Here is a 10,765-nt window from a genome sequence, read left to right as displayed (position 1 = left end):
TTGAGTCGAGTGTAAGGGCGAGGCTAAATCCTGCAATTGCAGGATGACTGCTGCACCCTGCAGTGGGCATGTCGGATTGACCAGGTGCTTTGTGACAGCCATCCTGACATGCGCACTGCAGACCTAGCAATCCCAGAGCTGAGAAACAGCCAGGGGATTGCTGGCACAGGGCCCCATCCTCAAAATGAGCGCTGGGTTAGCCTGTTCCAACCTATCATTTCAGCATGAGAGCAGCTCCAGAATTGTTTGGATTCGCATCCACTAGACAAGAAGGAAGTTCTTTCCTTTCCTGCTTGTATTCACCAGGATCCCTCTGGAGACACAGTGGATGGGGCGCAGCCTTTATGATGAGTTTTGGGGCATCGTGCCCCTCCATATTTTCAAATACCAGCCAACACGGAGTAAATGCTTTTTGTGGGAGTCTGCATGAGATAACTCCACCATTGCCCCACAGGACGACAAGCCCCATGCCAGTAAACGTAGAGTCTGGGATGGCCCAGCACATGCTCTCTGATGCGGGCAATGCTGGTGGGCCAAGTCAAGGGTGGCCGCCTGACTGGATTTCTACCAGCGCCACCAGTACTTTGATGTCCGTGTTAGCCTTTGTGCACACTTCAAACAGCCAATATAATCAGAAAGCACTTTTAAATGTTTTCTAGAGCTACTTTAATGACACATGACTAGTAATAAGAGTGAACAAAGGCAGAAGAATGCCTTTCAAAATCTGTAAACAAGAACAAACAACCAGTATTTTTCTCTTGGAAAGGTGGTCATCCCTAGCCCCATCAGCAGCAGGCTGTGTCCATGAAAGATGCTGTCACGTTCAGCTCTGTCCAATAGGTAAGGTAAGGTACATTTTTATTGCACAGTTAATTAAAACTCACAATTTAAAATACACAGTTTTAAAAGAGATATATGTCAAAGTTAAAAATAAATTTTTCAGGAGTTAAAATTATGTGAAGTTCATGTTAACAGTTTAATTTTTGTTATTGTTCATTTGAGCTAAGGACCCAAACTTAGGCTCAAAGGCACTGTCTTTCTGTTGCCCAGTTTAATAGGGAGGCGGATGCAGACCCTGTAGCAACGTCTCTTCTCAATGGCTCTGCTGGATCAGGACCACTCTGGAGTAGTGGCTTTGGCTCTGTCTGGCATCCGGTGACATCACTCCCAATACAGTGACGTCCTTCCGGTTCTGGGGTGGGAGGGCATTGTGTTAGCCCTCCTGTTCTTCTCTGTGGGGAGAGTTGGGTCCGGCCGATTGTTTAGTCGTGCTCGGTGAAGGGGATTAGTGGTCGTGCCTGCAGGATGGCCCACACCAGTTTGAGGTGCCCCCACGCGGGACAGGCCCCTTTCCAACAAACAGGAGGAAGAATGCTGGCTACCTGACGCAGTGGTGGGCTGCAGGCCATGATGTCATCGGTGGTCCACTGATCTGACCCAGTTTCACCAAAAGCAAGGCTCCAAGCTGGGGTTCATCTGCCCTGATACCACTCAAGTGTTGTGGGCATCGACTACCAACAGCACATAGAGAGCTGGCTGTAACTGGAGTGCAGGCATGTGCGCCTGACCAGCTTTGAGGGGTGGGAGTGTGCAAAGGTAGGGACAACCATGTAGCAGAAGGGGCTGCACTGTGGCGCGCCCTCAGGACACTACAGATTTGTCACTTATTTTAGAGAGAGCCATACCTAATTTTACCATTTACCACTACCTCCACCAATTGATTATTGGGTACAAAGTACATTGTAAAGTGGTGTACAAATGTTGTGTGATTTTTTAAATGTAAATTTATGAACCACACCTTTCATGTCACAGCCAGTCCCCATTTAATGTGTTGCAACGGATATTACCTCTTTCAAACCACTTTATTATACAGTCATTGAACTTCCACTGCGCTGGGCAACAATTCAGTCTCAGTACCTTACTGAGAGGCATGTTGTGTCTACAAACTACAAAGAACAGAGGAAGGAGGCGGTTCATTGAATCTTAAGATAACCCCGCCTGTGAGTCATACAGCAAACCACCACTTCTCAGACAGACACCTGCACTTCAAACCACGGATGAGACAGCAGCGGCGTGAAATGGCGCTGAGAACGTTCTCTGTGGTCATAGTTTGCACAGTGGTTGCCGGTTGCTGGACCATCGTGTCACGCATAGTGACTGCCACATGTGACATCTACGAATGGGACAAGCTTGGGTTCCAAGGAGTGTTAGCCCCGTCCTGCTTTGGATTCCCCTTGGAGGGGTTCAGGGTCTTCAGCAAATGCAGCACAGTGAGGAACATGGAGGTGGATCTAAGAGAGGTTCCAGTGGACGTGGACACCCTCTGTCTGGTGCTACAGGTACCAACCGTCCCCACAGACTCGTTCTCCAGGTATCAGAACCTGACCCGGCTCTATCTGTATGGATCGTTTCATGTTTCTGCAAGAGCCTTCAATGGCGCTGCCAAGCTGAGACATCTGGGAATCCAAGGAGATTACACTAATCACACTCCAACCATGAACATAGATGATCAGGGGTTTGGCGGATTGGAGAACCTAACCCGCTTGGATCTCAGAAATGTGAAAATTGATGCAACTTTTCAAGAAAATATTTTTAAACCCTTACATAGAATACAGATGATAGCTTTATCTGAGAATGAGTCTCACAGGCTGTACAGCCTGACCACTATGCTTCAGTCACTGGCCTCTCTGAAGGTCCTGGAAATCAAGAGGAATGGCATTGTTGCAGCTAGGGAGGTGGACTGCATTGAGACAAACAACCTCACGAAGAGCACAGTTTTTTCTCCAAGGATTTCCACCCTCGACTTGACAAGCAATGATCTAAAAAGTGTGGAAGAAAATGCATTTTGCAACTTTCCTCATCTTACTGTCCTCAAGGTAGACGCGACTGGTCTCAAGGCCATCGAGCTTCTCTGGTCTGGAATAAAGAGCATTGAAATGCTGTCCCTAAATGCCATGAAAAATCAGGACTCTGTGAAGATGAAAGATGTCTGCACTGTGGTGTCTCGGCTGGGGGTCAGGAACTTGACAGTTGCTCAAAACTTTATTTCAGGTCTTCCCGCTGAGACCCTTGAAGAATGCTCCATGCTGTTGTCTCTCAACATGTCCTTCAACCACCTTACAGCTTTCACTACTGATATGGCAAAGAAGCTGCTGAACCTGAGGTCCCTTGTTCTCTCTGTAAACAAGATAAAAAGCCTGGACCTGTGCACACCTGGGGACCCCACTGTTCTGTCCAACCTCACACACCTGGATCTGTCTTCCAACTACATCACCAATATTAGCTCCGGGCACCTATTCTGCCTGGCTAATCTGGAGACACTGGATCTCAGCAGTAATTACCTTGTGTCCCTGGAAAAGGACACCTTTGTTGGTCTGGATAGGCTGCAATCTCTGCAGCTGGACTACAATAAACTCTTTCTGCTAGAGAACTTCTATTTTGATCACTTGAGTAGTGTCAGGGTGCTGGGCCTCAGGGGCAACATACTCAAGAACGAGCATAGCTCCCTGATCACAATGAGTAAGCTTCAGGAGCTATCCATCATGTTTGAGACTTATGGGAAATTTGCAATCAAATCGGAAGAACTCAATTCTCTCACTTTGAAAGCAAACTCTGCAATAGCTCTGATATGTGTAAATAACTGTAGCTCACTTGAAGTCCTAAACATTAGTGCTCCAGTGGTTTATATTGAGAGGTGCTATCCCTCGCCCTTCAGATTTGTGAAGGAACTTTACCTACGAGAAAACCACATGGTCCTATGCTATCCACTTGGGACCACAAAGACTGAAAGCATGGGGCTCCCATCTTTTACTAACGTTGAATATTTGTACTACAGTTCATCTGCAGATATGCCTATCTATAAAAAAAAGAGCCCCTTGAATAACAGCCTGCAGCATCTTCACAATTTACGCCATCTCCATCTACGAAACCTAAAGTTGGACATAAAGAAGAGTTTGCTGACTCCTGAGCAGCTGTTCTGGAACCTGACACACCTTAGAACCCTGATCCTGGAGGATTCTGGGATAGAGGACTTTACTGCCACCATGTTTAGAGATCTTGTCTCTCTGGAGCTCCTAAACTTGAAGTCCCAGCCTGTGAAAACCCTGCAGGAAGGTCTGCTCGACCACTTGGAAAGTATGCGCTACATCTACTTGGAGGATGTATCCCTGGATTGTTTGTGTGAACAAGCCTGGATCAGAAGATGGGAGACCACTCACCCCAAAGTGAGCGTGCCGCAGCTGGGAATTCAGACATGCTCTCTTGGGCCACAGAAGCTGAATTATCTTAATTTCTTGGAGAAAGACTGCAGCTTGCTGATAGGTTACCATCTCTTCTTTGGGACTTTCTCGTTCAACATGTTGTTCCTGATCACGGTCCTGCTGTATCACAAGCTGCGCTGGTACCTCCTGTATCTCTTCTACATGCTCAAGACCTGGTGGAACTATCGTGGGAGACGCGACAGGAAGAGGCAATACGACTTTGATGCCTTTGTCTCTTACAGCAGCTGTGATGAGGCTTGGGTTGTCCGCGAGTTCCTTCCTAACTTGGAAGAGAGGGGACCCCCGTTCTTCAAAGTGTGCCTGCATGGCAGGGACTTCGAGGTGGGCAAAGACATCTTTGATAACATCATGGACAGCATTTATAGGAGCCGCTGGGTGGTGTGTCTGATCAGCCGCCATTACCTGCGCAGCCACTGGTGCTCCTTGGAAGTGCGGATGGCCACATACCGCCTTCTAGCAGAAAGCAAGGATTCCTTGGTGATGGTGTTTCTGGAGAAAGTGTCCATGAGGAGCCTCTCCCGCTACCACCAACTGGCCAAACTGGTAAAGAAGAAAACCTACCTGGAGTGGAAGGAGGACGTGGACCAGCAGCCTCTGTTCTGGGCCCGATTGCGCAAAGCCATTGGAGGGGATGGAGCAGAGCAATATCCTTGGGAAATGGATGTGGTGTCTTGAAAGTCATGTCTTTCACACTATCTTCTGTGGTTAAGGGTGCAGTGTCATTGGATGGAGTATTGTATTAAGGTAGGGTCTGCTTTGGATGCAGATGTGGTGTTCGGGGATGTCGACAGGATGTGGCAATATCTCCTTGGAATATGGATGTGGTGCCTTTGAATATAGTCATTGTGTTTCACATTATCTTCTGTGGTTGAGGATGCAGTGAGATGTGATGAAGTATTGTGTTATGGAATTATCACCATGGGGTTTAGATGTGGTGTTTTGCTTTGTTAGCAGGATGTAGTGGTATTATCTCATTGGGATGTGGATGTGGTATCTTGATATGTCTGCATGGTATTTCGCATTATCTTCTATGTTTAAGGATGCAGTGTAAATGTAAATGTACAGGAATTTATATAGCGCACATCACCAACCGGTTTCTAAGCGCTTGCTTAGGGAACCCCTCATGGTATTCCCCTGTGAGATAGCCCTGGCAGGGTATCCGCAAGGTGAAAGCCAGGCATCCCGCCGCGAGGGGCCGTTGTGGAGATTAAGCAAGCTATTGCCCAGAGTCGCAGAGTGTGAACCCGTGAGTCGAGTAGGCACCGGAGTGAAAATTGTCGAGTCCATGGACATTTTAGGACTCAAGACCCCGCCGAGCCGGGAATTGAACCTGGTCCCAGGCTGACCTCTGCTTCCAGGTCTGCCTCGTCTAACCAGTGAGCCACACTTCTCCACAGTGTAATGGGATGGTGTCTTGTATTAACCAGAGTCTGCTTAACAGTGGTGTTTTGGGATGTTGGCAGAGTATGTTGGCATTATCCACTTAGGATATGGATGTTGTGTCTTTGAAAGTTGTCATGGTGTTTTACAAGAGTTTCTGTGGTTAGCATGGCATGGAATGTTGCATTATGTTTTTTTCTGCTTTGGTTGGGGTGAATGCGTTGTTTTAGGATGTGGTTAGTATGGTGGTGGCAATATCTCCTAGGGATATTGACGTCGTGCCTTGGCATGTGGGTGGAGCTCTTTTGCCTGTTTGGATCTGTATGTGATCTCTTGAGAAGTAGGCAGGGTACGTTGACGTTATCTTCTTGGGCCATGGGTTCAGTGTCTTTGTGTGATGTAAAAGAAATCATCATCTTAGGATGTGTATGTACGGATGTATGACATTACAACGCATGCTTTAACCACGCATGCCTTTACAACGTGGTTTTTACATCGCAAACCATTACAACGCATAGCGCTTTGGGGTGCTGGATAGTGAAAAGTTTAATTTACTATTCCAACACCAGTCCCCGTGGACACTAGGGAAGGTGTTGGATAGTAAATTAAACTTATTCGATATCCTAGAGCGCCACCCAGCACTATGCGTTGTAATGGTTTGCGTTGTAAATACCGCGTTGTAAAGGCACTGCGTGGTAAAAGTTGCGTTGTAAAGGTTGTTCACCGTATGTGCAGTTTTGGGTGTGGGTTTATGGCATAATTTTCCTGTGTAATAAATAAGATATCTTGGGACGTGTGCGTTATGTTGCATCATTATTGCTGGAGTAATGTTCTGATGCGGGTGGGGTGTTGTAGAATTATTTATTAAAGGATATTGTGGTGTCACAGAATGCAGGCACATCATTGCATTATCTTTTGTGTTATGGAAGGGGGAAATCTTGGGATGTGGTGTTCATACAGCATTCATTCCTTGCTGTATGGACATTGAAGCTTGGATGGGTGGTGTGTGGCTGTGGAATCAAGTTTACGTGTTACAGATGTTTTGTCTTGGGATGTGGGCATAGTGTTTTGTGATTGGCTTCTTGGGATATGGAACTGGAGTCTTGAAACGTAGGTGGTGTCACGCGATAACCTTTTTGGAGTGTGACCGCAGTTCTGAATATGTGGACCCCTGTTTACATTACAAGACGCCATAGCAATACAATGGTATGTTATGTGTATTTGTGTAACGCACAACTCACCCGGGGTTATCCTGGTGCTGAAGCAGGAGCTGTATGGACCAAGGCTGGGACGGGCTTGGTGAAGAGCCAGGTCTTCAATTTCTTGCTGAATTCAAGAATCAAGGGCACAGCTTTGATGTGCAGGGGAATGAGAAAGTGGCTGTGGTGGAGAGTATCATGGAGACACCGTTGGAGGGGGCCTGGGAGTCAGTGGAAGTTGAAGGTCTTGTGCATGTCTCTATGTTTCTCTCCTTTGCCTGTGTCTCTCTTGCTCTGGGTGTCCCTTCTTTTGTCTTCAGCTGTCCTACACTGGGATGGAGTGGTGGCTGGCCAGTGTCCCTGTCCACTCTTCCTCTGTGCTCACGTGGACGCTGGATCCACTTGGATGGAGTGGTGGCTGGCCAGTGTCCCTGTCCACTCTTCCTCTGTGCTCACGTGGACGCTGGATCCACTTGGATGGAGTGGTGGCTGGCCAGTGTCCCTGTCAACTCTTCCTCTGTGCTCACGTGGACGCTTTGGGTAGCTGGGTCCAGTGGGAGGAAGAGGTGAGGCTGTGAGGGATCATTTTGTATTGTTATACATTTTATTGAACAAAGCTCAGACCTACAAAGGCTTCCTGGTGCTAAAAGGAGAAACTGCACATTGAGTATGTCAAATAAAGATGGGCAGAACGTAAAATAAATAAATGCTATAGAGTATATAACAGTTTTTACAGCTTTCTTCAGAAACAGAAGATCATCCATTGCAAAGAAAGTGGGACCCATTCCAGAGGGGAGCCGCCTGAACCCTCTGCCACTGACTCGAGTCTTTGATTTCAGTTACACTGAGTATGTTGGTAATAGCAGAACGCAAGTAGTGCATAGGACAGTAACACGCAGGTGTCTGCTGTAGGGAGCGCAGGCCGTTCTGACGGATAACCTTGTGAACAATACACAAGGATTTAACTGTCTTTTTATTCCAAGGCAAACAATGCAGAGATTCCAGCGCTTCAGAAGCAGATGACTAGGTCACTCGATCACGTGGTCCATGCATCGCGTATTCTATTGCTGATCCAGCATGTGAATGGACGTCAACCAATAGATAAAGAGGGCTGACCCAAGGCAACCAATGACTGCTCTCTGTAGATGTTTTACTGTTCATAACATGAGCTCTAGAAGATATCTGTCTCTGGATAGACCTACAAATGACTGCATTGAAAAGAGCCTTACTTGGCTCTCCCTTTTAACAGTGAAATGCAGAGAAGAGGAATGCTGTCCACAGAGAAGCGCTGGGAAGGCTGGACAAATATCAATGAAAGATCAATGCCAGGCAGCTTTCCTAGCTGAAACAATGGCAGCGGGGCAAGCATCCTTTCACCATATTGTCTCTTTTTCACCCTAACATGTGATCCACTTCTAAAAAGAAAAGTGGAAGTTCTTCTGGGAGGAAATTTCAGAGCTCAGGAGGAAGAGTCCTTAGGTGAACTAAAAAGAGCAAGGGTGTCTGGGATCTAAGAAAAGTATTGCGCTCCCACAGAGGAGTGAGGGCTACAGAGTAACACGAAGCAAGCAGATTCGCTCTAGCGCTGTCAGAGCAGCCCCCCTCCAAGGGCTTTGTCTCTCATCCACATGTGCCATGTGCCAGTCTGGCTGGGGCCTGACCTATGCTCCAACTCGGGCATGTCTGCCTTTGATAGCCAATGGCTGCGTGGGAGCTGGTATGGACGTGAGCCCTTGCTCCAATCCCTTTGCTTCCTTCAGCCTAGCAGGAGTAGGTGTAATCCGGTCCTTTTAAAGATTGGGCAGTTTCTGCTCAGGTTGCCGCCTGGTGCCCCTGCACCTCTGCCCTCCTTCATGGGGTATTCAACTGTAGGCAGTATCCCTGCCTTGAAATACATGCAAGAAAGTAAAATGGCCAAGGCTCCCATTGTTGCCCTTCTGGTGTCCTTTACGCACCTAGCACCACCTCTGCATGTCGGCAGATGGATTACTGGACCTTCTTGGATGTCCCCCCTTGATGTGTACACAGCACCCCGCCACCCCATGACTAAGCTGATGGCTGCTTATTATGTTAACATGTTGCACCTCCATCTCTTGCTTACCCTCACCCAACACCAAGCGCCGCATCGCGGAACACGATAACCGCACCTCGGTGGTCATCACGCATGACTTGGAAACACTTCTCACATAGGAACAAACTAATTCCAACCACACACACACAATATAGCGTAATAACCATTTAGGTAAGCGCTTCAGTGCCCCATACGAAGGTAGTAAGCGCTATATAAATCCTATATTGTAATACATTGCAGCTAACTTCAAGCTTAGACTACTGTAATAAAGCTTGAGCCCCAGAATGGCTTGAATTCGAAGGTATTCAGCAGCAGCACGAAGGAAGGAAGAGATAGATAAGCTGGGACTCAGTGGTGAGGAATCAGAGGGCACAAGAGAACCAGGCTCGAGACCACACTGAGGAGCAAAGAGAGAGCTGGTGAGGGACATGTGTGCTGCATGTCCGCGCATGCGCGGTACTCGCCGCACGTGGCGCTGGTTTAACCATGATAAGAAGCATGTCCACTAGGTGGCCGAGTACCATATTGGGAATAGAAGAGAACCATAAGTCCGACCCATTTACATTTGTTGAAGGTGAGTGTCAAGAGGATAGCCGAGGACAGGCAGAGGAAAAGAGAGCACACACCCAGAACCTTCCTGCCACCCACAAACATTGGGGGGGTACAGTGAGCACTTCACCGGGAGCACCGGATGTAAAATACAATCTAAACAAAGGCAGCAAATATAGAAAAAAGTGCATTAATTGTGTGAAAGTCATTGTAAACATGTGTTAATGGCACAACAGCGGCACTGGGAGAGATCTGAGTGAACATTACTTCATATCCCACACATGAGAAATATTGCCCAATTCCCTTACAGGGGAGTTCAAAAACACTTAGAAATAAGTTTACCTATTTCACCAACACGTCCAATCCAGAATCCTGTGCCTTTAAATTAAATTGCCATTGCCATCTCAACCTAAATTTATTCTTACACACACACAAATTATTATATCAGGTTCATTTAGGAATGAATTGGCCTTACAGGGTTATGATCACTGGAAAGATACCATTAATTTGAAATCAATTTGGGGCACTAAGGCTTGGCAGGTTCAGGAAACTAAAGCTTTGCATCTTGCGTGCTTAATTCCGACTCAAATATGATTTTAAAATTACACAGTGCACCAAACTACTTGTTTTGGCTTGGCTACTGCAAAGAATCTGAATCCTCCATCTATTCTGTTATTGGCGGAGTGTGATAATTGGCGTACACACACAAGCTGTATTAAAAGCACTATTTCGAAATGACAATTTCAAAGTCTCTGATGTTGACCCGTCTGGATGGTTGTTGTGGCAAACCAATTCAAATGCATGTCAACTGCGTTTTTGTAATACAACAGCATTTTTTCCCACAGACTAGACCAGATCCTCATTACCCACATTCAGATTTGGTTACCACATTTTCGGTGGGAAAACTGTGCCAGCAGTGATTGGAACACTCCACACTGTCGTTAGTAAAACAACACCTGTCTCTTTAGTTGAGTGAAATCAATTTGGCTGATTTTATCTTAGGGCCTAGAATTGCTAGAACAAAGAGGTTCATTTATGCAGCTTACAATGAAGTATAGAAACTTTCGCAGAATAATTAGTGGCACTCTGCCTGTGCCAAATTGAGAAAGCAAATTTGGAAAAAGTCTTTGAAGTAGTCGACAATAGCATCAATACACTGTCTTCACGCATTTATAGCTTGGATAATATTGTTTTATCTTTTATTGATATTGTTCAAAGTGATGTATTTGGTTTATATCATGGTCAAAATCAATTATGATTTGTAATTCAATTTTCTTGGCCATTAC

At 46.5% G+C, this 10,765-nt stretch overlaps 1 protein-coding gene across 1 annotated transcript; it reads left to right on the top strand.

The window, feature by feature from the left end:
* The first annotated feature begins 2,078 nt into the window (after positions 1–2,078).
* LOC147710119 (toll-like receptor 12) lies at positions 2,079–4,955 on the top strand. The gene has a single exon (XM_086919322.1). It carries the CDS (start codon positions 2,079–2,081, stop codon positions 4,953–4,955), a length of 2,877 nt encoding a protein of 958 aa, XP_086775448.1.
* The last annotated feature ends 5,810 nt before the right edge of the window (positions 4,956–10,765 follow it).

The sequence above is a fragment of the Lissotriton vulgaris genome, chromosome 5 (genome assembly GCF_964263255.1).
Source record: "Lissotriton vulgaris chromosome 5, aLisVul1.2, whole genome shotgun sequence".
Taxonomy (NCBI): domain Eukaryota; kingdom Metazoa; phylum Chordata; class Amphibia; order Caudata; family Salamandridae; genus Lissotriton; species Lissotriton vulgaris.
Note: the sequence above shows the minus strand (reverse complement) of the source record. Positions and strands in the feature narration are given on the sequence as shown.